This window comes from Nematostella vectensis, chromosome 5, assembly GCF_932526225.1.
Source record: "Nematostella vectensis chromosome 5, jaNemVect1.1, whole genome shotgun sequence".
NCBI lineage: Eukaryota > Metazoa > Cnidaria > Anthozoa > Actiniaria > Edwardsiidae > Nematostella > Nematostella vectensis.
Window position 1 is genome coordinate 4,482,475 of NC_064038.1, and position 27,000 is coordinate 4,509,474.

The following is a 27,000-nucleotide window of genomic DNA, read 5'->3' on the forward strand; positions in this document are numbered from 1 at the left end:
CAACAGCGCGGCTCCAACTCAAGTGTAACCCTTTTCAATAAAAGGAAAAATAATTGGCAATAACGACAACAAATGAAGGAAAAAAAGAAGAACAAGTAGTTAATAAATGAATGCTTCGCCCTCCGGGAACAATATCGCTGCCAAACTTAAACTACCGTTTAATTAGTGTGTGTTTTTTTTTTATCTTAAATATTATTTGGACGTCAATCAATATACGAGGACGTTGTATACGATTCCAAATAAAATATCTGCCTGTCTACTCTACTTTAAAAATACAACAAACCCAACAAACAAAGTCAGTGGGCTTCTAGTCTCATTTAGGATCACGTTAAATAGTAGTCGAAGCCAAACTCAGATTAATCAAATTTGATTTATATTTCAGAAATTCCCATGTGAGGGGGGGTTTTGGGCGTTTAATAGAGGGAGCATTTGTTAGAGGGGCGTTCATTACAAATTTGTAAGCTTAGGGGAGCGTTCATTAGATAGGGGGAATTTACGGTATGCAGTGACTGGGGAAAACTGCCCCAAAGGCCTTAGTCTGTTGAATAGGAAATCGAGGTGGAAAAATATGGCACAAAACAAGGGATGGAGGAGGGGAAGGGGGTGAGGTAGCACGTTCAAATGTTGCAGGCGCTTCGAATTTGATGTGTCTAATCGAGTCTAGAGTTAGTGGGAATTCCTCTCGTGTGTTTTAGGAACAAGAGGGGTGGATCCTGGCGCGATGGATGCACGTGTTGCATTGGTTGATGATGGTGTATATTTATAGGCGGTCATGAAATGACTTGGCATGACTCATTGTTACATACAACTAGTAAACAGGTAAGCGTCCGAAACAAGATCAACTTTTTGTAAGTACGAACCACATATTATACGGTTGCTCTGTCCTGTCCATATTGATAATTCCATTCCAATATTTCCTACTTGACCCCGTAAGTATCATCCGTGACAGTACCCTTCGTGAAGACCGTCGGGTCTCCTAGCATGCCGTGACATACCACTAGGAGCCCGACATGGCTACATCTCATCGTGTCGTCTACCTACTCTCCGCGCTAGTGTATCTTCTGCCGACCCAAACAGCAGGTCACAATTCCCCTGTACCGACTTACTTCCATCGAACATACCCAAATGGAACCATGGTCGACGCACGGGACAAAACACTGCGGGACATCCTACGTGAAAAGCCTCCCATAATCAAGCTAGCGCCTACAGCCAAGCTAACGGCTACTCCAGCTCTCGTACGAAACGGCGACACCGTCCAAGTATCATGGGGTGGTATCCCCAACCCGGACATCTCAGATTATATCGCGCTGTATTGCCCGAAACACGATGATTATCATCATTATTTGGACTACTTTTACGCGAATGTATCCCAGTCATGGCGAGATGGGACAGGCTCACGTGATGTGCTCATGTATAACATGAGGAGTGACTGCGAGTTTCGCTACATTCGAGGGACCCCTCAGACCCTCGCCGTGAGTAACACTGTCAGCTTTCTGTGGGGACTGATCGAGCCATTACAAGGACACATCGCACTAACAGGGGATCCGACACAGATGAGAATTACTTGGGTTTCCGGTACAGGTGGGTTGCGTGACAGATGGCGTGAAGGCATTAGTCATATGACACACATGGCTAGTACAGTTGGGTTGCGTGACAGTTGGAATGACAGCTCTAGTCATATGACACATCTAGCTTGTTCACACAGTCTTAAAAAACCTTACAAAAATAGTGTGGTAAAGTTGGGTTGCGTGACAATTGGAATGACAGCTTTAGTCATATGACACATGGTTTGTACACCAGTCTCGTACCCAGACGCCGCGCGATGCATGACGGTAAGGATGCGGTTTCGGGGTCGGAATTCGCTTGACGTCTGGCAGAACTCAGGAAATATCTTGCAAGTTTTTCAAATATCTTGCAAGCAGCGTTTTTATGACCGTTTTTTTCCTTTTTTTGCGCACAAGTCCAAGGGCCTACCTACACACACTCGTTGTAAACCATTTAGTTTTATTTTCGGTGGTTCCCTGTTCACAATTAGACGATATTTTCGTTTCGTAAAACCTAAGACGGCGGACGACACTGGCGAGCTCGATACATCATTTCATGAAATGAATTTGGATGGTCTGAGTGTTCTGGCACTCATTTGAACTCATACTGCTCTGGTTGGATTGTATTTATCACAAATATACACTTTCAGATATATAATTCGAGCACATACTGTCTTTATGTTCCCTGAAGAAGCTCAATAGCGAGGAAGTCACTATTCGCACATGACCTTACGCCGAATTCCAAACTCCAGGAAAGTATTTAGGCTATTTCTGCAGTTGTCATGTGAACATGGAATTTTACAGGCAAGAAATGCAGTATGGATAGGTCCTTCTTCGTCTGTGTAAATCATCTTGGATCTGTAATCTGCCAGTCGTTATTTTTTTTCCGTCCTCGCTTCGGGATTCCTGTGGATTTCCACGCAACAGCAGATAACGACTGGGTACGAGTCTGTTTGTACACACAGGCTTAAAAAATCTTACAAAAAAGCAAAGTACAGTTGGGTTGCGTGACGGGGCGTGACAGCTTTATTCATATGACACATGAATTGTAAAAGATTGGGTTTTAAATATAAGAGATGTTTATCTTTTTTGCTATTTCTCTATGGCACTAGTTTTGTCAATATAAGCACACAAGACGTGATCCTTGATAAGATCCGAATTTACTCCGAGATTCGTAAAAACAGAAATTGAAGCCGTGATTCGTGGAATCTTCTGTCTTCGTGAATCATGAAATAACAAATTTATTCTTCATTCAGTTTACACTAATAAATTGTGATTTGTGAAACTGTGATTCATTTTACAAAATAAATATGTGATTTGTGAAACTGTGATTCATTTTACAAAATAAATATGCGATTTGTGAAACTGCAAAAAAAATGATCCACGATACGTTACTGAAACCTCGCTTTACCCCTCCCCCCCCCCCCCCCCCCCACTGAACACATTGTCGTGGGATATGTGCAAGCAGTGTGTGTGTATAGAAAGAGAAATATATCTTAAATTAAAATAAATACTAATAATACTTATAAAATAAATACTAGCTATTTTAACCTACCTACCTTTGATCTATTCAAATATTGTAGATTCTCTTCCGTCTGTTTTGTACGGCGAGTCACAACCGGAAATAAGAGTCACCGGAAGTAGCAGGACCTATTCAAACGACAGCATGTGTGGACCTCCCGCGTCAAGCACAGGATTCTGGGACCCTGGGTACATTCATGAGGTGTTACTTACCGGACTACGACCCGACACAGTGTACCAGTACAGCTATGGATCTGTCGAGGTAGGGTACACTATAAGAAGGGTGTGGCCATAAGAGAAATATGGAGGGGGGGTGTATACATCTATAAAGTGCTACTTACCGGACAAGCACGGTGTATCAATACAGCTATGGGTTCATCGAAATGGGACACTTTTGTTTAGTCAAAAAAAAATCGCAAAACTATAGAGCATAAGCAACTAGATAAAAAGGGCATTCTAGATCTCTATGGTGTCATAAAACTTAAGTCAAACCTTTTTGGAGCCAAATGCAATTATATACGTCCTGTGGAGATACTGCAAATTTTTTAAAAAAAACCCTTTTTATTCTTTCGGAGGTAGTCAGACTGAAAATAACATAGATGGTGGGCTTCTATCGTCTCTAATAACCTCTTTTTCCCTTTTCCCTCTCCAGAAAATGAGCGCAGTTCGTTCTTTCCACACCGCCCCGATTCCAGGTCCGGATGTCCCGTTCAAGTTTGTTGTCTACGGGGACATGGGCGTGTCTGCACCCCCGGGGTCTGTGGTCACGGCCAGGCTGGCCCTCCAAGAGGTGATAGCTAACAAGGCGGCGTTCATATTCCATGTGGGAGACATATCTTACGCAAGAGGATATGTAAGTATGACGTCATCAAATTCTAGGTTGTGATAACGACTTCTTAGCATACCAAAAGTTATGGGTAGTGGCTATATGCCCGATAGAGGGGAAAGGCCTTCAATTGACTAAATGCCCGCCTGTTTTCAATTTATTCAAATGACCCAGTAAATTTTCGACTAGTGAGTGCGAAGTTTTCTATATTTGTTGAGAAAGGGTAAGCAAATCTGAATATGGTTTTGAATGTTGTCCGTTGTATATGTAGACTATATAATTGTAATTTTAGTCTCACCATCTGCTACAATAGACTAACACGTCTTCGCGCGTACTCCCGCTTCCGGTCTCCGCATCGCCCTGGATTCTAGTTTTAAGGTTAATTATTATCCAAAGGCTTTTCAAGTTAATATTATATGGGAAATGTACCAACGCACTTTGTAATGCCTGACGCACTTTGTGATACCTGACGAACTTTGTAATAAACTAGAATTTCCGTTTGTGAAAGGTCTTACTTAGATTTTGGGTGTATTACATTTCTCAATAATCGCTACATTTTCCAAAACCTAAGAACACAAAGCATCTTAGATTGCGTGAATTTCAATGAAGTTTGCTTTTGTTGTTCTGAGCACAAAAATGTCATATGCACGTGCGTGACGGGACAAAGAAGAACAAACGCTAAAGGACGCGCTAAATGTCGAGGTAATAGTGTGCTGCACATGATGAAGAAATCACTACATTACTATAGCAACACACCTATTCCCAAGAGACGCAAGCGTGAAAAAGACCCCGATATTTTTCTTTCTACATCTCAGCGAGCTGTGCGTGGCGTAACCGACTAAGACAGGCCTGGGATCCTGGTTATTGCCTCCCCATTAATGCGCGGCTACCTCAGGTTCCTTTGTGTTGTACAGTTCGCTAGATAGCGGTGCTGGGGCCGAAATCTCCAGCTTAGCCGTAAAGCTTTATGCTGCCATACGGTGTTTCAGCGCATGTCTGGAAGTATGGTCTATTTTTTTTTTCATTTTACCTGATCTGGACGAGGTTCGATTCTCGGCCATGTCCTTGATTTTTTTTTTTTACATTGTTAACTATTACTATCAGTACTTTTTAAGGCTTTATCATTTTTTAATGTCGTGTTCAGGCTCATTCCCTTTGAACGTCCCAAATGCGAACTTTTTCCTTACTAGGTATCTCCATCTTTCCTCCTCCCCTAGCATCCCTCGGCTCCCAGTTTCCATTTTCCCCTTCGCATTTGACTAGTACTTGGTCTTACCTCCTGATGATAACCCCTGTACTAGAACACACGTGAGGCTGCTTAACCTTTCAAAGAGCTCTATGAAATATTCTATTTCTTATTTACCGTCATTTATTATACATTTATGTGCATGTTTTTGAACTTTTGTTGTTTCATTACATTTTAACTCACTTCTTTCTCCACCAGCATGTACACCTTACCCCTTATCAGCCTTTTTGTTTTCCGGTCTATACCTCCCTACCCACTACCTCCTTCTTAATCTTCCCATTCACCCTATACGCCATGGTAAGAACAACTGCATCACTATCCCGGACACTCCTTATAGTCCAACTCCACTCACTGAAGCATTATCCCCACAATTTCCCTCCCGCCCTTTCCCCTGCCACCAACCTCTACCCGTATCACAACCATTTTCCCCCTTTTATGTCCCCCTTCTCCCCAGGTGCTATGGTACGAATACCCGCTCTTAACCAAAAACTAATGATACTTCAGCCAATACCAGGATTTGCCCACAAGGCTGTGCCTTGTATGTAGTCTTAGAAGTTTACATCATAACACATACCACAGGGTAACCATATGAAAAATGAGCCTTATTTGGAAATGGTGTAGAAGTTTTTCTTCGAACGCACACACAAGGAACAGCACACACAAGGGACAGCACACAAGGGACAGCACACACAAGGGACAGCACACACAAGGGACAGCACACACAAGGGACAGCACACACAAGGGACAGCACACACAAGGGACAGCACACAAGGGACAGCACACACAAGGGACAGCACACACAAGGGACAGCACACACAAGGGACAGCACACACAAGGGACAGCACACACAAGGGACAGCACACAAGGGACAGCACACACAAGGGACAGCACACACAAGGGACAGCACACACAAGGGACAGCACACACAAGGGACAGCACACACAAGGGACAGCACACAAGGGACAGCACACACAAGGAACAGCACACACAAGGAACAGCACACACAAGGGACAGCACACAAGGGACAGCACACACAAGGGACAGCACACACAAGGGACAGCAGACACAAGGGACAGCAGACACAAGGGACAGCACACACAAGGGACAGCACACACAAGGGACAGCACACACAAGGGACAGTAGACACAAGGGACAGCAGACACAAGGGACAGCAGACACAAGGGACAGCACACACAAGGGACAGCACACACAAGGGACAGCACACACAAGGGACAGCACACACAAGGGACAGCACACACAAGGGACAGCACACACAAGGGACAGCACACACAAGGGACAGCAGACACAAGGGACAGCAGACACGAGGGACAGCACACACAAGGGACAGCACACACAAGGGACAGCACACACAAGGGACAGCAGACACAAGGGACAGCAGACACAAGGGACAGCAGACACAAGGGACAGCACACACAAGGGACAGCACACACAAGGGACAGTAGACACAAGGGACAGCACACACAAGGGACAGCACACACAAGGGACAGCACACACAAGGGACAGCACACACAAGGAACAGCACACACAAGGGACAGCACACAAGGGACAGCACACACAAGGGACAGCAGACACAAGGGACAGCAGACACAAGGGACAGCAGACACAAGGGACAGCACACACAAGGGACAGCACACACAAGGGACAGCACACAAGGGACAGCACACACAAGGGACAGCACACACAAGGGACAGCACACACAAGGAACAGCACACACAAGGGACAGCACACAAGGGACAGCAGACACAAGGGACAGCACACACAAGGGACAGCACACACAAGGGACAGCACACACGAGGGACAGCACACACAAGGGACAGCACACACAAGGGACAGCACACAAGGGACAGCACACACAAGGGACAGCACACACAAGGGACAGCACACACAAGGGACAGCACACACAAGGGACAGCACACACGAGGGACAGCACACACAAGGGACAGCACACACAAGGGACAGCACACACAAGGGACAGCACACACGAGGGACAGCACACACAAGGGACAGCACACACAAGGGACAGCACACACAAGGGACAGCACACACAAGGGACAGCACACACAAGGGACAGCACACACAAGGGACAGCACACACAAGGGACAGCACACACGAGGGACAGCACACACAAGGGACAGCACACACAAGGGACAGCACACACAAGGGACAGCACACACGAGGGACAGCACACACAAGGGACAGCACACACAAGGGACAGCACACACAAGGGACAGCACACACAAGGGACAGCACACAAGGGACAGCACACACAAGGGACAGCACACACAAGGGACAGCACACACAAGGGACAGCACACACAAGGGACAGCAGACACAAGGGACAGCAGACACAAGGGACAGCAGACACAAGGGACAGCAGACACAAGGGACAGTAGACACAAGGGACAGCACACACAAGGGACAGCACACACGAGGGACAGCACACACAAGGGACAGCACACACAAGGGACAGCACACACAAGGGACAGCACACACAAGGGACAGCACACACAAGGGACAGCACACACAAGGGACAGCACACACAAGGGACAGCACACAAGGGACAGCACACACAAGGGACAGCACACACAAGGGACAGCACACACAAGGGACAGCACACACGAGGGACAGCACACACAAGGGACAGCACACACGAGGGACAGCACACACAAGGGACAGCACACACAAGGGACAGCACACACAAGGGACAGCACACACAAGGGACAGCACACAAGGGACAGCACACACAAGGGACAGCACACACAAGGGACAGCACACACAAGAGACAGCACACACAAGGGACAGCACACACAAGGGACAGCACACACAAGGGACAGCACACAAGGGACAGCACACACAAGGGACAGCACACACAAGGGACAGCACACACAAGGGACAGCACACACAAGGGACAGCACACACAAGGGACAGCACACACAAGGGACAGCACACAAGGGACAGCACACACAAGGGACAGCACACACAAGGGACAGCACACACAAGGGACAGCACACAAGGGACAGCACACAAGGGACAGCACACACAAGGGACAGCACACACAAGGGACAGCACACACAAGGGACAGCACACACAAGGAACAGCACACAAGGGACTGCACACACAAGGAACAGCACACACAAGGGACAGCACACACAAGGGACAGCACACACAAGGGACAGCACACACAAGGGACAGCAGACACAAGGGACAGCAGACACAAGGGACAGCACACACAAGGGACAGCACACACAAGGGACAGCACACACAAGGGACAGCACACACAAGGGACAGCACACACAAGGGACAGCACACACAAGGAACAGCACACAAGGGACAGCAGACACAAGGGACAGCACACACAAGGGACAGCACACACAAGGGACAGCACACACAAGGGACAGCACACACAAGGGACAGCACACACAAGGGACAGTAGACACAAGGGACAGCAGACACAAGGGACAGCAGACACAAGGGACAGCACACACAAGGGACAGCACACACAAGGGACAGCACACACAAGGGACAGCACACACAAGGGACAGCACACACGAGGGACAGCACACACAAGGGACAGCACACACAAGGGACAGCACACACAAGGGACAGCACACACAAGGGACAGCACACACAAGGGACAGCACACACAAGGGACAGCACACACAAGGGACAGCACACACAAGGGACAGCACACACAAGGGACAGCACACACAAGGGACAGCAGACACAAGGGACAGCACACACAAGGGACAGCACACACAAGGGACAGCAGACACAAGGGACAGCAGACACAAGGGACAGCAGACACAAGGGACAGCAGACACAAGGGACAGCACACACAAGGGACAGCACACACAAGGGACAGCACACACAAGGGACAGCACACACAAGGGACAGTAGACACAAGGGACAGCAGACACAAGGGACAGCACACACAAGGGACAGCACACACAAGGGACAGCACACACAAGGGACAGCACACACAAGGGACAGCACACACAAGGGACAGTAGACACAAGGGACAGCAGACACAAGGGACAGCACACACAAGGGACAGCACACACAAGGGACAGCACACACAAGGGACAGCACACACAAGGGACAGCACACACAAGGGACAGCACACACAAGGGACAGTAGACACAAGGGACAGCAGACACAAGGGACAGCAGACACAAGGGACAGCACACACAAGGGACAGCACACACAAGGGACAGCACACACAAGGGACAGCACACACAAGGGACAGCACACACAAGGGACAGCACACACGAGGGACAGCACACACAAGGGACAGCACACACGAGGGACAGCACACACAAGGGACAGCACACACAAGGGACAGCACACACAAGGGACAGCACACACAAGGGACAGCACACAAGGGACAGCACACACAAGGGACAGCACACACAAGGGACAGCACACACAAGAGACAGCACACACAAGGGACAGCACACAAGGGACAGCACACACAAGGGACAGCACACACAAGGGACAGCACACACAAGGGACAGCACACACAAGGAACAGCACACAAGGGACTGCACACACAAGGAACAGCACACACAAGGGACAGCAGACACAAGGGACAGCAGACACAAGGGACAGCACACACAAGGGACAGCACACACAAGGGACAGCACACAAAAGGGACTGCACACACAAGGAACAGCACACACAAGGGACAGCACACACAAGGGACAGCACACACAAGGGACAGCACACACAAGGGACAGCAGACACAAGGGACAGCAGACACAAGGGACAGCAGACACAAGGGACAGCAGACACAAGGGACAGCACACACAAGGGACAGCACACACAAGGGACAGCACACACAAGGGACAGCACACACAAGGGACAGCACACACAAGGGACAGCACACACAAGGGACAGCACACACAAGGGACAGCACACACAAGGGACAGCACACACAAGGGACAGCACACACAAGGGACAGCACACACAAGGGACAGCACACACAAGGGACAGCACACACAAGGGACAGCACACACAAGGGACAGCACACACAAGGGACAGCACACACAAGGGACAGCACACACAAGGGACAGCAGACACAAGGAACAGCACACACTGTATCCTTGATGTCCAAGTGCATTCTTGTGTTCACATGGCAACCCCCCACTTGCAGGCCTACGTCTGGGAGCAGTGGCACACCTTGATAGAACCGTACGCAACTTTAGTTCCATATATGGTAGGCATAGGCAACCACGAGCAAGACCACACTAGCGGGGGGGCCAAGGACCCATCAGGGGCACCTGGTGACGGTTTCCACCCCTGGTGGGGAGACTTTGGCGACGACTCTGGGGGAGAGTGTGGGGTGCCTATGTACCAGCGTTTTCGGATGCCTGATAATGGCAATGCTCTCTGGTGGTGAGTAAATCAAAATAAGCCTCCTATGGATATAGCCAACTCTCGCTATCGCACACCCTCGGGGCCGTAGACAGACGCGTACCCTCCTAATCGTCAAATACCCTCGTGTGTGTCAACGGGAGAAGATGTAACATACTGGCAAACTGTTCCAGATGGGTGCAATACGCGGTTGTCCCTGAAGCGGGATGTTCGAGGGGTAGAGGCTACAATAGAGGACGCAGCCCTGGATTACTGTTATAAATGTGTCCTTTAAAAAGCCCCCATACCTCCTCCACTTTCACGAGATAAATAAACGCTAATGATGATGGATGATGAATGATGATGGGGACATGTAATTCTTTTAGATATCTAATACAAACAGAGGTGTATTTCCGAGAATACTCTGTCTAGGACTCGCACACCACGCCCTTCCTGTTCGGTAGCACATCACGGTGATGTTGATGGTGGAATTGAGGGTGGGTGGGTAGGGGAGGGTAAAGGGGTGACCACCTGTCCAGGTCAAGCAATTTATTAAACTCTTTTTGTTCGTTCTTTAGGTACAGTTTTGATTACGGCAGCGTCCATTTTGTGATGATGAGCACAGAGCACAACTTCACACGAGGATCTCCACAGTACGAGTGGCTGGAGCGGGACCTGAGAGGGGTGGACCGGAAGACCACGCCCTGGGTGATACTAGGGGGACATCGACCGATGTACACCAGCGAGATTAGCCCAGGTAACATAACAGATTGCAACCCTAGACCTATAAGCCTGTCTATAGACGAGATAATTTACGCCCATTCTGAGTTACTTGTAAGAAAATCTAGATAAATAATGAAGCATAATGACCCATTTTTTTCATTCATAATTTTCGATCAAAGTTTTGATACCGTGTCTTCTTTTGTGTGGTCATTAAGCCAAAGAGGACTAGCGAAAAGTTCTTGGCGTTTTCGACATTGATATAAAGATTTTAGGAGTGGGAGGAGGAAAATATATCATGAATATTACTCATTCGGATCCTTTCCCAAGCTGACTACATCGTCTCCAAGGGAATGCAACACGCATTCGAAGATCTCCTCTCTGAGTACCACGTAGATTTGGCCCTCTGGGGACACTATCACGCATACGAGAGGACGTGCCCCGTCTACAACCAAAAGTGCCAGGCGGGTGCTACAACTCATATAATTGTCGGAACTGCAGGATGGACTCTGGACCCGGATCGGTATTGGAAAATGGACTGGTCGATGTACCATGATAATGAGTTCGGTTATGGTCGCATTACGGTGCATAACAGCACTGCTATGTACTGGGAATGGGTCAGGAACAGAGATAATGCTGTAGTCGATGTTGTATGGCTTACGAAGTAAAAGAGGAAACCCTCGAAGATCAAAACATTTACGTGATGAGGTATTCGATTACAAGTTTGAGAGCCCATTACTGGGCCGTGTCAATCCTTGGGGAGGGGGTACATTAAGAAAACTGAGGGAGGAGGCGCAACTACGCCCCAGCTTGTTATTTTCCTATTATTGTATTTGTCTTGTTTTTAAAGGAATTTATTACTGGGTTGAGGGGGGGGGCACATTTTTTGGGCGCCGATTTAGGGGGGGGGGGGTCATTTTTTGGGGGGACTGTCATTAAAGGGGAGGTAACATTTTTTTGGGCTCCGAAGTCCGGTTTTAATATAAATCAAGTGTGGGGGTGGGGGGAGGGGCACGATCCCAACCCTACCCTTGGCCCACCCTAATACGAACCTTTGCCATACTGTCCAATTCACAAGGGGCGTTCCAGGGTCCCATAGCTATAAGGAATAGTAAGTTTGTCCCTCGTTAGGGAAGTGTCCTGGATATGAAACTGATTTTATCATGAACGGAATCCCTGGATTCTTATGGCTTAAAGGTTTACAATATTCAGATGAAAATGCTAAAATATGGTGCGTGCCCATGTGCTTACAAATAAGAGCACACGATTCACTAATGTCATGGCTGATAGAAAAATGTTATAATGATAAGCAATAACTGCAAAATTTGTTTCTTTTTTTTTTTGAAAATATAACTTATATATTAGTATGAATTGATTAAGAATTCTTCAAAGACTATACTTCTTAACATAGCTTTTTTATGTTTGGTTTGGCTGTGAAAGTTACGGCTTACAAAATGTTTCCGTTTTTGAAGCTCAAAACTGTTTTAAATGGACGAATTGTGAAGGCATAGAATGATATCCTTTTGGCTAATGCACGTTCCACAAATGAGATCCAATCATTTAACACTAGATAAACTAGTCGAGATTACACATTATAGATGTGGCTAAACCAGAACGTAAAAGTGGCATCGAGATGTTCCTAACTTTAATAAACTCGTTTAATTAATCCGAACTCTGGTTAGTTCCGTTGCTTCGAGTCTTGAAATATTTGAGATTGTTGTTCGTCTGTTTATGAGAATCTTTAGCTTTCGTTCCTTTCGAAATAGATCTCGGGCTCAACTGAAATAAAAAAGGCATGAAGTTAGAACTGAGCATGGGCGGGTCAAATAGTGTTTAAGGGGAGGAGGGCCACCCATTTTAAGCAGTTTTCTGGTAATTGATTAACACACGATCTTAAAATACATATTAGTGTACATATCTTTTATGGTAGACGCCCCCTTTTTAACGACATCACCCTAGTCTAGATCCTCCTCAACTTCGACTAGATATGTTTGGGGAAAGAGAACTCTTTGAAAGCGTATTTTTTTCATACCCGTAAAAGAATTGGATATTTGGTAGCTGGTAAGTATATTATGAGTATCGTTTAAATCTTCATTAATGGACGCCTCTCGAAAACGGACAGCATAACTATACGGTCACCAAGTCCCGGATATACGGCCTAAATTCCATGAATAGGAACCACGTGACTATAATGATTGCGTGACAAACCTGGTACCCAGTCCATTTGCTCATCTCTCCGTGTCCTTTCTCTTTTATGAGGATGCCCACTCCCGCTTTCGTCCGATTGACCACTCGCACTTCCGTCCGACTGGCCATCCCCGGACGCTTCGTGTTTTTTCTCAGTTATTGCCACCACAGCCAGGGTAGTAGGCCGGAGTTTACTAGAATGTAATGTGGGAGTCCTGTGGTAAATATAAGGCCTTGTTGTAGGCTGGTAACCAGACTCTTCTCCAGACTCATCGCTAGTTACAGGTTGTGTCGGTCTATTTTTCCAATAATGCCGCGTGGACTTCCTGTGGGCTATTTTTGGCCGTGTTGTGGGCTGGAAACCAGACTCATCTCCAGACCCCTCCCCTGACTCTTGATCTATACGTTCTACAGTAGCAGATCGAGTTGGTGTGTGTCTATGAGTCGTCTTCCTGTGCACACTTGGCCGCGTGGGAATCTCATCCCCAGATTCCTCTTGATCAATAGGTGGTTTTAACTTGTTAATTTCCGTCTTCTTCTCGCCATCTCCCGAAGAGCTTTTTCTGCCCGAACCCTCTCCGGAACTCTCTCCGAATTTAGACGTGCCAGATCCTGAATTCTCGGTTCCTCCCAATCCATCACCCGAAGCTTCTCCGGAGACTTCAGGCTTTTGTTTGTCAATTACGACGGAGCCCGATCCCGACTCGGCAGAGCCCGAATTCCCGCCGGAGACATCTCCCGAGCCTTGTCCTGTCGGCAGTTTGCGCTTTTGTATTGGTTTAGCAGTTGGCTTATAATCTAAGGGCGGGAAACAAGAAAAGGCACAACATCTTACAAAAAGTTCCCCTTCAATAGCCCTATAGAAAAGCTTCACCAATGACGACAGCAAAGGCAAGGGATCGAGAAAGAATGCTTTTATCATGGTAAGTAATCCAAATAAGTAACAATTAGCCGAGAATCGCCTTTTTGCTACAGCGGCGAACAAAGAGTTCGTTGCTTACAGCGCAAGCGTTTCCTTCCTTGAGATTTGTAAGCTTTGGGTTCAGGTGTTGGTCTGAAATCGTATTACACAGATGCATTTCACGCCTGTCTTTTCCAATTTTTCTCGACCTTTACCTTACTTTGCTGTCGTCCTGCTCTTACTGTGATTTTAAGTAACCTGCAAACTCACCAACATAAATTCCAAGCGATACAATACTGCCAGTCAAAATCCTTGAACTGTTTTCATTTCATTCCAGTTATTCTAATCGCAATGCGCTGACCAATAAATGGGTAATGCGTGCCGTTTTTTATTAATAGAAACTTGATTGGTTGACGTGATGAGCGTTTTTTCTTTAGTATTTTGGAAATCGTTGTCGAGGGTTTCCAGAAATACTCAGACTCTCGGGCACTGGGTCACGTGTTTACTGACCTTCCTCGCATTGATCGCCGATCCTATGGAACCCTGTGGTACACTCGCATCGGTACGTCTTCGCACGACACACCCCTCCTCTGTTGCATCGACATTTGTCACCTAGGGGACAATAGCATCGAATAGCTGTCTTTTTGGAAGAGCGAGCGGTAAATATGTGATAATCTAAAAAGTCAGGATGGCGGCCAGCAAAAACGCTGTAATGAATTCCTGCAAGCTTACGTGGAAGTTCCTGACACGTTTTGGTCGGAGCTCCGTAGGCACGTCCGCACGCGTTGAAGTCTCGACTCAACTGATTTGATTGACAGATTTTTCGGAGCAAACCATCCCCCCCCCCCCTTTATAGTGCGCGTGTGTGTTTAAGGCTATAAAAAAGCGAAAAAATGATGGCGTTTAACCAAAAATGGTATGTAATGCCCTAGTAAGGAATTGACCAAGCGAGAAAACGAGGGTTTTCGAAACAAGATTAATAGGCCATTCCAGCATGCGCGCCCACTCGCCGGGAAACCTACCTCAGCTACCGTCATGCAACGCGCGCTTCGTTTGGTGCAAGCTTACAAAAGCGCGCGCAGCATTCTGGTAGTTGTGGTAGGTTTCTATGGAAATGCGCGCGCAAACTTATAGATGGAATGGCCTATAGATAAAGTGTTGTTGGGTTCAATGATGTCCAAGCTTAGGTGTCTTTTGCACTTCTAAAGTGCTAGAAAATGTTATTTGTTTTCATAGAGTCATTAGCGTCTTTTCTTCTGCTTTTTATCTCTTTATCTATTAATCGCCTTTGTTATAATACAGATAGTAACAACAACAAAACTTACTGATGTCGACATAGAGTGTTATCCTATGGATCGCTTTTCCGACTTCGTTCGCAGCCTCGCACGTATAAGAGCCCTCGTCATCTTCACTGGGGTCAAATATGATCAAGGACCCCTCCTTTGTAATAAAGTGCTTTTTCCCGTGGTACAGCAGAGCCCCTTCATTGGTGACCTGGTACTGCGAGTTACTGGTGGACGAGCTTGTGATGAGGAGCCCGTCTCGCTTCCAGCTTATGGTCGGATTCGGGTAACCATCGGCGCTGCACTTAAATAAAACAGGTTTACCCGGCTCGTCTGCCTCAACTGGGACCGGTAACGTCTTGAACTTTGGACGAACTAAAAGTCAAGCGATAACATTAGTCTAGCCTGCGTTGAATGCTTCTCCGTGCGCATCTTCCAGCCTTATCCAGGGCGTTTTTACCCGGGGATTCGACCAGGTTTCCTGTGGTCGATAAGAGTTGTGCTCGTCCCAGACACCAAGCTGGCTCACGGTTAATCTCCAAGTACAGGAAACCCGATAAGAACGCCTGGGGCCTGGCTGAAATTCTTCCAAATGAACAACTTACCACCGATGTAGAGTTCAAGTGAAGCCGCGCCGAAGCCCGCTGCGTTCCTTGCGATGCACACATACTCCCCTACATCACGCAGTTTACTAACAGAAGCGATTTGCAGTGTGCCAAGAGGATTGATGGTGTGGAGATCATCAAGGACAACGGCACTGCCGTTTACCGTCCACGTGTACACGGCGCCTAGATTGGACAATACAGGGATAACATCAGTGATTGACACGTGAACACAACGCCATGATTGGATCATACAGGAATAACGTCACCAATGCCACGTGAGCACTTCCCTCTGAAACATGACGCGCGCCTAAGAAAAAGTATTCAAGAACTTGCCAACTCTGCGTGCAATACAGAAACAAACCTCACACAAGTTTCTTCCAAGTTTTGTCGTCCTTAAAAAATATCCTTCATCGTTTATTAGATTTTTCTAGAAGAAAACCTTACCTGTATTGACGTTACAGTAAAGCTCGACACTCTCCCATTCTCGCACCAATTTCTTCTTGGGACTAACGGTCACCACCACGGGGTCTGCACCAACGAACAAATAATGTATAAAAATGGGCTTATTACGTGGTCAATCAACATGACATTATGGGGGAGGAGGCTGTTGTTGCCCAATATTATAGTGACCGATAAATCTGAGTAATGTTTGTTAATTCAGCAAAGTGAAGAGTCTCGTGTAGGTTGCGTTATGATCTGTATTCTCAAGATAATCAACCATGTAGTTTATGCTGATTTACCATTATCACGTGTCATATTTCCAGATATGGGATTACTACAGACCCCTCCCCATACCCCCAAAATACAGCAACTTTCTTACCCACTATACTATGTACCTCTACTCACCAAACTTGATGACCGTACCAGGTAAGGTTATCATGTTTTGTTCTTATAATCATTTGTATTTGATGCCCGTGATATCCAGGTTAATCATTATCGTATTTCCCCGCTTTGATGTCCGAATCATTGATATCCAGGTTAATCATTATCGTATCTCACCGCATTTGATGTCCGAATCATTGATATCCAGGTTAATAATTATCGTATCTCACCGCATTTGATGTCCGAATCATTGATATCCAGGTTAATCATTATCGTATCTCACCGCATTTGATGTCCGAATCATTGAGGTTGCCAAGCAAGACGCCCTTGAGGCGGGGAGGCGTCTGACACGTGACATCTCTCGTGTACGCATGTGAAATCAACCAATCGCGAAACCACAATGCATTGCAGTCACAGTGAAGCATGTTGCCAACCATGTTGGCGAACTCCGGCCTTGTTCGACGAAAGAGAGCGGGGACGTCCCAAACACTACATGAAAACTGACAATAAACATTTGCGCCCAAAGCAATTTTGACTTGAAACATAAATAAAATTAAAATAAATAAAATATAAAACAAGCCTATATGCAAACGCCTGCTATACAGGCTACTCCTAATTTAGGGCTTTGATACTCACATTCGAGTAAGCTGTGGATTCGGCTTAAAGGCGTCCCTTGCCACATAACGGAGCTTGTTAAAGTATACATGACTGCAAGAACAAGATAAGATTATGTACCTATTTCACAACCATTTCAGATGCATAAGGAGGGCGGGCATATTTACCACAAGGAAGATTTGGAGGTCATTATCATATACCTTTTGCACATCCATTTCAGGTGCACTAGGAGGGCAGGTATACACTGGAAAAAAATCTTGTGACCCTCCAATAAGGCAGGGAGATGGGCACGAATGAATGACCATATGGACCGTTTATCAGAAAAGGGGAATTCCTTTGTTGAAATGTAAATCAATAGTTATATCCAATTATCGGCGTTCATCAATTTATAAAAAGAAAAGTCTTCCACGTCTTTCTATGACGAAGTAATAAGAATAAAAATAAATAAATACGGTACTAGATATGTAAGCACAGAAAGCGAAATTAAGTACAAAAAGAAGGAAAACTTTATGCTAATCGCACAGTAGGTGGGCGGAGATTCCAAATTTTCAGTAGGAAATTCATCAATCTTGATCCGAAAGAAGCACGCATGCGTACTTACATGTCTTTGACGTTTGTCAATCCCAGGAGGGTGTCACGTGATATGACGGTCAGCTGATTAGAGTCAAGATATCTGAAGATCATTTAGTATACGTTAATACCACAAGCATGCAAGGGCTTTAGTCACAACACCACACGAGTTTTGGACCGAGTGTTAGAGCAGAGTAGATATATACTTCATATAAAGAAACTGTGTTCACGCCCATGGCAGGCCTGTACCCAGGGGGGGGGGGGGGGGGTACGGCCGAAAGTCCACTTTCGGTTCTCAATAGACGTGCTATTTGTAGACAAAACTAAAAAGCTAGATCACTCTGGTGTGTCATTAATCTATAAGTCACGTTATTTGTAGGCAAATTCGACAATAAACGTCCCGTGGAGATACTGCAAAGGCATAAAAAAATTATTTTTGTTTATGCCTTTCGCGGGTGGTCAGATTTTTATCAGAAAACTCACTCTCTCCCCCCCCCCCCCTACCCCAGAAAAATTTAGTCCACTTTTCGGATTTTGCACCCCACCCCCCCGTACGGATCTGCAGGGTAATATTGGTTCGTACTTACAAGGTGAGTAAGTTTCCGAGGTCTCTGAAAGATCCGTCTATAATATACTGAATGGTATTTATACCCAGGTGCCTAAAAACAAAACATGATACAACTTATCTTTATAATCACCACCATCACCACCACATTCACTATCATCATCGCCATCTCCATCTCCATCTCCATCACCATCACCATCACCATCACCATCACCATCACCATCACCATCACCATCACCATCACCATCACCATCACCATCACCATCACCATCACCATCACCATCACCATCACCATCACCATCACCATCACCATCACCATCACCATCACCATCACCATCACCACCACCATCACCACCACCATCACCATCACCACCACCATCACCATCACCATCACCATCATCACCACCATCACCATCACCATCACCACCACCATCACCATCACCACCACCACCACCACCACCATCACCATCACCACCACCACCACCACCACCACCACCACCACCACCACCATCACTATCACCATCACCACCACCACCACCATCATTATCATCACTATCACCACCACCACCACCATCACCATCACCATCACCATCACCATCATCATCTCCATCATCGCCACCGTCACCGTCACCGTCACCGTCACCATCACCATCATCACCATCATCATCATCATCATCATCATCATCATCATCATCACCATTACCATCACCATCATCGTCCGGCGCATACTCGAGGATCCAGCGTACTTTGCGGGCGTCCGGCGTTGTCGTGTTTTATTACTTACAACACTCGCAGAGCCTTGAGGTCAGCAAACATGTTCTTCTCCACTTTTTTCAGAGAGTTTGAATACATATATCTACATCACACAAAGACGCAAAGCAAATCAGCAGTCGCCCAAAGGGCGTGATGATGAGCTCAGGGTGTGGGCGGCACCTTAGTAAGTCATTCCCGTCTTTATATTCAACACTTTCTTTTTTCGTTCGCGAAAAGGGATCTATGGGAAATACCCGTAAAGACCGCAAGGTCTCTGAGCATTAGGGTGAAGGGGAGAGGGGGTATGATATATTATATAGGTTGATGCCGTTCCCTAGATTATTATACTAATTGTCAGCGATATTATAACACGCTCATGCGCACACTTACAACGAGGCAAGAGATTTCAGTGACGTGAAAGTCCAAGGTTCGATATCCTGTATCTGGTTTCGCTGTAGATATCTACAAAAAAGTAATAACATGTTTTGTTTTTACGTTGTTTGCAAATTAGTTTTTTGGGATATGTTCGTCTAGTAAAAAATGCCAATCAAAACAACGCTTTTAAGCCTAGAGGCGGGGCAATGACGACAAGTATTTGACGCGTGAACATAGCAACAAGCAAGTCACGAAGTCCTTTGTAAAACAAAAGGTTTAATAAGCGAGTGCAGTCATGATAAATATTGTACTTACAGCTCTCTCAGTGACTTTAGTCCACTGAACATCGATCTAGTCAAACCTGTCAGGCGATTATCGACCAGAGATCTGGGGAATATAACGGGAGATGAAAGAAAATGACATGCCTTTACCTAGGGTATATTATATATTATTATATCAACTTTTGCCTTTGACTTCTACTGTCGAATTGTTAAACAGTAGCCAACAGAAAACCAATAAACTTAAGCTCTGTAATTTGCTTCAATAGGAGTCCCTCCTTAGCCGCAACAACATGGCGGACTGTAACCGTAAGCATATAGAGGTAAATTTTTGCTCCTTGGTTCTTTTGGTTCTTGACGGGGGGGGGGGGGGGGGGAGGAGATTTTTTTTTTGTTTTCTGGGGGAAGGGGTTGGGTTTAGGCTTCTTTACACTAAAAAGGGCTATTGATACTTACAAAACTTGTAAAGCAGTCAATCTTTCGAAAGCGTTGGGTCCAATCTCAGAAATACGGTTCCGATATAAATATCTGCGAAATAACAAAACACGTTATAGAAATCATAAATGCGTTATTGAATGTCGACTGAAGTAGATTTATTTTACTGAAATAAACTTAGGTTTCGGTTGCGTAACTATTTCAAGCTAAAAATAAACTTTAATTTGAAAAATATTTATCGGAAGCTCACGTCAGACGTACTCAATCCATGACTAGATTGCGTGTCTCGGCAAACAAACTAGCAATAGAAACTGCGGCCTTTATTTATACTAAAACGTACTTACAGGGATTTTAAGCTGTACAGATCTGGCAGCAAATGCGATGGAATTGAAGTGAGCAAGTTATCATTGAGGAGTAATGACGATAAGCTTTTCAGACCAACAAAGGCCCCGGGCTGAACGTCATTGATGCCGTTTTGGCTCAAATCTCTGAAGAATGCAAATCAGACGAGTTCAGAAGTCTATTTGCTACAAGTGACTGAAAACAAGCGTCACTTGGGTGTATCAAGGGTTATTCTAGGTGGTTGGGGGTTACTCCTACTCCCAAAAGTGTAAGGATAGCCAAACTCAAGGTTTTTTGTACAAAATAGTGACATTGTTATAGAACAATGCCTGGGCGCTTATTCATTCTATTTTATTTATTGTCGCAATGGGCGCGCTAATTCGAGGTGTATCAAGGGTTATTCTAGGTGGTTGGGGGTTACTCCTACTCCCAAAAGTGTAAGGATAGCCAAACTCAAGGTTTTTTGTACAAAATAGTGACATTGTTATAGAACAATGCCTGGGCGCTTATTCATTCTATTTTATTTATTGTCGCAATGGGCGCGCTAATTCGAAGCTTATTTCAAAATTCACAACTTCAGCTTCTTATACTGTTTAATCACTGTCTATGTTACTTTATTTTCAGAAACATATCTAAAAAATCAAACAAAAAAACAAAAGAAATAACAAAAAAACAACTCCAACAGTTGAGTGGGCTTAACGATAATTCACGGTAAATGAAAATTTCATGTATTAGGACGATTAATGGACTTACAATAGTCTCAAGTAGCTCAAGGTATCAAACATGGCGTACGTTAGACGTCTAAGCTTGTTCTTAGAAAGAATCCTGCAAAATTGACAAATATCTTTCACGATAACGGACTACAAGTCACATAAATCAGTAGCAGGCAACGTAAGATTGGGGGGGGGGGGGGGCACAATACAGAAACATTAAGAAAATATTGGAGGGGGCACAGCGACGCCCTCCTGGTCATTTACTTATAATTTTCGAAGAAATTGGGGAGGGGGGACATACCCCAAGTGCCCCAGCCCCTGCTACGGCCCTGAGAATAGACGTTTGGCACTAACAAAAACACGTGGCTTTTTAAGTATCAAAAATAAACACAGAAATGAAACAGAATAAACGCAGAAATTGCTGCGCCCGCCATGCCAGAGAACCACGTGAAAGACATATCAGTCAATCTCGTTTTAAAAACTGTCGTTTTCTAGCTTGTTCGGCCATTTCCTTATTAGGCCTTACATACCATATTTGGGAGTCCGCTTCAATCATTTTTATCGCTTTGTTATCGCTCTAGAGCTTTGTAAATCGAGAAACGTAAACTTGCAGGAATTCGTGTTTACTACGAAATCTTGGAAATGGAGTCCTGTCCCTAACGTTTTAGAATATCACAGGTCTCCCGCGCGCTTGCCCCAGGCTCTTTTAGACCATTTAGAAAAACGACAGCCATTGATTGATATGCGTTGAATATGCCTAAAGGAAACGAAATATCATACGCAAATAAATGCAAATAAAATGTCTACAGATTTACAAGCATACAGCATATTAATGAAAAAAAAATTTGGAATAAAAATTACCCATCTTTGAAATTTTGGAATAAAAATTCCCCAGAAGCAAAAATCCCTCCAATTATAAAGCTCCCCCAAAAGGGTCTTATTTTCGGAATTTTACGGTACTTACAAAGACTCAAGTGCAGTCAAATTCCTGAATGCACCAAACTCTATTTCCTTGATTCCATTTCGCCTGAGATTCCTGCAATAACAGACATTAACAAAATTATATCTCTCACCTTGCGGGATCTGTTGGTCTGGCATAAAGTTTGAAACATAAAAGGCTATCTGCAGATGATGGGGATCGTCCTGTGGAATTTTAGCGCCAAAGGGAGACTGCATTTAATGTCTTTACAGTATTCAAATTTTGATTTTACCAAAATCCCTAGCTTCAGTCTCTTTCGTAAAATGAGCAAAAAGTAGGTAAAACTGTTGGAAGACGGCTTCAGCCTTTACACTAAAATAAAACATACCTAATTCGAAACCGCTAACCGGGTTCGTTTACCCAGATAGCTGACCATCTTAGGTAGCTTGCCCTGCTGGCTTGCAGTGGTACTCAAGAGCGGACCTTTCAGTCGAGTGTGTGTGTGTGTGTGGGGGGGGGGGGGGGGGGGGTTCTTACGATCACCCCTTGGCAACGGGTCTGGCAACGTATAGTTTTTATGTACCAGATAGTATGGAGCATCTTACATTCTGTTACCATGAAGTATGCCGCTACTTACTGCTTGTATGTACCAGAATGCATAACGCTACTTACAGTTTCTTCATGCCTGGCAGGTACCCAAACGTGTTAAACCGGATTTTCGAGAAGCGATTTCCTGAAAGATCTCTGAAATGATAAAAGCAACACAATACTGTAAGCGGAGCACTACCTCAGCAAATATCAGTCCCTCTGGCTCTCAACATCGGGATCGATTTCCGGCTACGACGTGAAGCGAGCTAGTTGGTTCTCGCCTTTGAATTGCTCCGAGGTTGTGCATCCGGGTTCTCCGGTTTTCCTCGCTCCAGAGAAACCAACAATGTGATCTGTTCCGTGGTAATACTTGAATCTAAGACGCCTTCCCATGCCTTCGACTCGATCAGGTTGCATCTGCGCTCTCATAATTTAGCATTCCGTTTTTGCTTCTATTTTATTTTTATCCTTTGGTAAACCATCAAATCAAGTTCTCGAGACAGAAATGCTTATAGTCTTCGCGGCTGTCCGCGTTTGTCAGTCGGCTGCAAAGGAGAATACAATGTTTCGGTTCCATTCATTCCACTCCATTCCAAATCTTAGTACTGAGCTTTGAACGTCACGTGAGAAGACGTCACCGATGATGTAATCAACTTCGCAAATGCTCGTGTCTTATGATAGAAAAATCTTTAGACAACCAAATTTTAACCCCTTGTGTATTACATTCAGTTGTTCACGTGATTTTACAGGAATCCCAGTGTTACAAACTGTTGTTCACGTGATATCTCCTACTGTATTACTTACAGTGTTCTGATGTTATTAAGCCCCAAGAAGAAGTCATATCGTAGCAGCGACAATCTGTTGTCATTTAGCAACCTACAATAGAAAACAAGGGAATTTTGTCAAACGATAAAGATACCATATTTAATCACATCTATTTAATCAATATTATTTAAATATAAGCTCTTTGTCTTTTCGGGCTCGGCATCTCGTATGCGGCGTATATTTGGACTCGGCGTCTATTCGGGCTCAGAGTGTATTTGGACTCGGCGTCTATTCGGGCTCGGCGTGTATTCATGCTCAATTTCTATTCGGGCTCGGCGTGTATTTGGACTCGGCGTCTATTCGGGTTCAGAGTGTATTTGGACTCGGCGTCTATTCGGGTTCAGAGTGTATTTGGACTCGGCGTCTATTCGGGCTCAGAGTGTATTTGGACTCGCCCTATATTCAGGCTCGGCGTCTATTCGGGCATGGTGTCTGGACTCTAAAATACAATACCCATAGCTGATCCTTGGTTCATGCTTGACAATCCAGGCAGTGTCTGACACACTGCGACATCCGTCACACAACCCGTGACCTTCCCTACTTCCATGGGACCCAGGGTATCTCGGCCAGTGGAAGCGTTTCTGACTCCGCTTACTCCCAGAGAGGGGAGGGTGAGGGACCCATGCATGAATTCGTTGCGCTGTTCTATGCTTTTAAGGGTTAGGGGTCATGTCATAAGCTCGCGAAGAAATAGCCCCGATTAGCTCGACACCAGGGTTACGGATTTCCGCCTTGATTTGAATTTGTGTCACCAATGAGTTGAAGTTATTCTCCCGTGTTTCCAGTCTTCTCGGATAAGGACACTAAACCGGAAGTCCCGTCTCTTCAAGCTGCACTACACTAACCTGAACCGAAGGGACGTAAAAGAACCACTGGGGACGCAATAAACCCTCTGGCAGTGACCACCCCAGTGACAGTGCTTACTAACCATATGCTAGAAAACTGTATATTCGGTTAAATATGCTACCCTCGATAAACAAAGATTACAACCAAACAAACAAAACGGAAAGAAAATTCATATCAAATATACAACGGATTCACGATACCGTCCGACAAAGAAAAGTAGGCTCTAGAATATCCCCTATTCATCAGTATGCAAAACAAAAACTTGGTAATGAACCCTGAAACAGACGGACCGGTCCGTTAATGAGGTAAAATGGTCACCGAGTAAATAAGGGCGAGGTTGCCTCGCCTTTTCATATGGGTCACACACACTTCATACAGGTTTCTTAGTTAATCCAGATATGGATGTTCTGAGATACTGGGGTTTCTGTGGCGCGCGGACAAAGAACCAGGAGGCTGGGTCGGGCGAGTGAGACGTTTCTAAAAAGCTGGCTTGAATGGTGTAGACTGTGCGACCTTTTTTCCGATTTCTTATTATGGCTTCCCCACGCATAGCGTGTATACGGGCTAGACTCCCTCTATCGGAAATGAACTCTAGATTGTTATCATTAGCATTGTATTACCGGATAGCGCAGATTAGCGTCTCAGTCGAAAGTTTGTCTATTTTTAGTGTAAGAAGTGGCGTTAAGTTTATACATCAAATAATAATAATAAAAATGAAAAAAAAAAATAAATAAAAAGCAAATCAAAGCGAGCTATTTATTTTGAGAAAAATAGGGGTTCTCTTTAGAATAATGATTTGAAAATTAAGAAGAGATGGCCCTAGAATACAGGACAACATCCAAACTTATTTGCATTTCCATTGTATTTATTGCGTCGTTCCATAGAAAACAAGGTGTGAAATCCCATTGGCCCTGTATTCTATAGTCGCTCCCTAATTATTTCCTCTTATTTTTATTTGCAATTTATTGTTGTTGTTACTTTGTTAAGGAAGGAGGGTGGGGTAGGTATGGGCGGCACTATATACCCTTATATATATATATTTCCCTAATCACTGTAAAACATCCCTCTGTTCAGCGCTCGCGGAAGCGCCATATCCCGCAGTGCAGTCCAGTCCATTCCCGTGTGTCTTATCATACTACGAAACTTAAACCACGCTATCCATAAACTGCGCGAAAGCATCCAAAAACACAACAATGACCTTGGTACTTATCGCTACTCAAGTTTATCAGTAAATGCTGTTAACTGCAATCTCCCAATATATACTTAGAGAAAGGGTTTAAAAGATTTGTTCCACGATTCAATCGCATTTGGAGACATGCTTACGTATTGATTTGTTTGAATAACGTTTAGATTTCGCGTGCCCGAGGCATTAATTGACAACACTCGGTTCTACTTACAATGTAGAAGTCCTAGGTGGTAAGGGAAGAGGGAAATTCCTCAGTCGTCTTCCAGTGCAGTTTACGAGAATGCCTGTAGATAATTCTCCAGCAATTTTCTCCCGGGAACACTCGCACTTCGCCGGACAGTACAGAACTCGGGGAATGTTACGTGAATTCCCAGGCTCACATTCTACAATCCCAACTACCGCCACAAGCGATAGAATTGCGGTCACAACTACGTGCATTGCGTTGTTGTGAATTAGAGTGGACTGTCCCGAATGCGCCGTAGTTCCTGTGACAGCGAGCCGCGGAGGGATACACAATAGGGGAATTGATGATGAGACGCTACTCGATCCAGGCTTACCCGGTTTGACTAGTAATCTTGCCACGCTGATTGACTGAACCGCAGAGAGGGTCACCGAGTGAAGCATTTATGAGAGTTCTTGGCGATTATATACGACCATGTGGCCACCGAAGCATTCATGAGAGTTCTTGGCGATTATATGCGACCATGTGGCCACCAGGAATCAAGACCTCAGTCTTCGAGACAAATAGTTTTATCGAGGTGCATGCGCGTTTTGCAATGCTTGTGAACATCCATATAGGTAGTAGTCAGGGGGTAGGGGGACTCCCAGAAAAGTTGACAGGGGGGATTGTCACATCTTTTAGGGTATAGAAATTTCGACCAACTGCCATCCCTTAGGGGATGTTAAAGGATTTATCCGATTTTGCCATCTCTTAGGGTATAAAAATCAACCAATTGGTATTCC

General features: G+C 45.3%; 2 protein-coding genes across 2 annotated transcripts; one reads left to right on the forward strand and one right to left on the reverse strand.

Annotated features, from left to right (window-relative positions):
* The first annotated feature begins 737 nt into the window (after positions 1–737).
* LOC5502595 (probable inactive purple acid phosphatase 2) lies at positions 738–11,924 on the forward strand. Its single transcript, XM_032370869.2, has 6 exons — positions 738–1,581; positions 3,128–3,327; positions 3,718–3,918; positions 10,310–10,551; positions 11,088–11,266; positions 11,560–11,924. The coding sequence occupies exons 1-6, from the start codon at positions 1,011–1,013 to the stop codon at positions 11,895–11,897; spliced, it is 1,731 nt and encodes a 576-aa protein (XP_032226760.1). The 5' UTR covers positions 738–1,010; the 3' UTR covers positions 11,898–11,924.
* A 445-nt stretch (positions 11,925–12,369) lies between these two features.
* Positions 12,370–26,561, reverse strand: LOC5502600 (leucine-rich repeats and immunoglobulin-like domains protein 3). Its single transcript, XM_048727678.1, has 20 exons — positions 26,249–26,561; positions 23,985–24,056; positions 23,265–23,336; positions 22,638–22,709; positions 21,714–21,785; positions 20,963–21,106; positions 20,640–20,711; positions 20,221–20,292; positions 19,921–19,992; positions 19,562–19,633; positions 18,800–18,871; positions 18,244–18,315; positions 17,664–17,735; positions 17,311–17,516; positions 16,650–16,733; positions 16,206–16,388; positions 15,643–15,975; positions 14,828–14,929; positions 13,438–14,214; positions 12,370–13,008 (listed from the first exon to the last, which is right to left on the reverse strand). Exons 1-20 carry the CDS (start codon positions 26,473–26,475, stop codon positions 12,971–12,973), a joined length of 2,886 nt encoding a protein of 961 aa, XP_048583635.1. The 5' UTR covers positions 26,476–26,561; the 3' UTR covers positions 12,370–12,970.
* Positions 26,562–27,000: the final 439 nt, after the last annotated feature.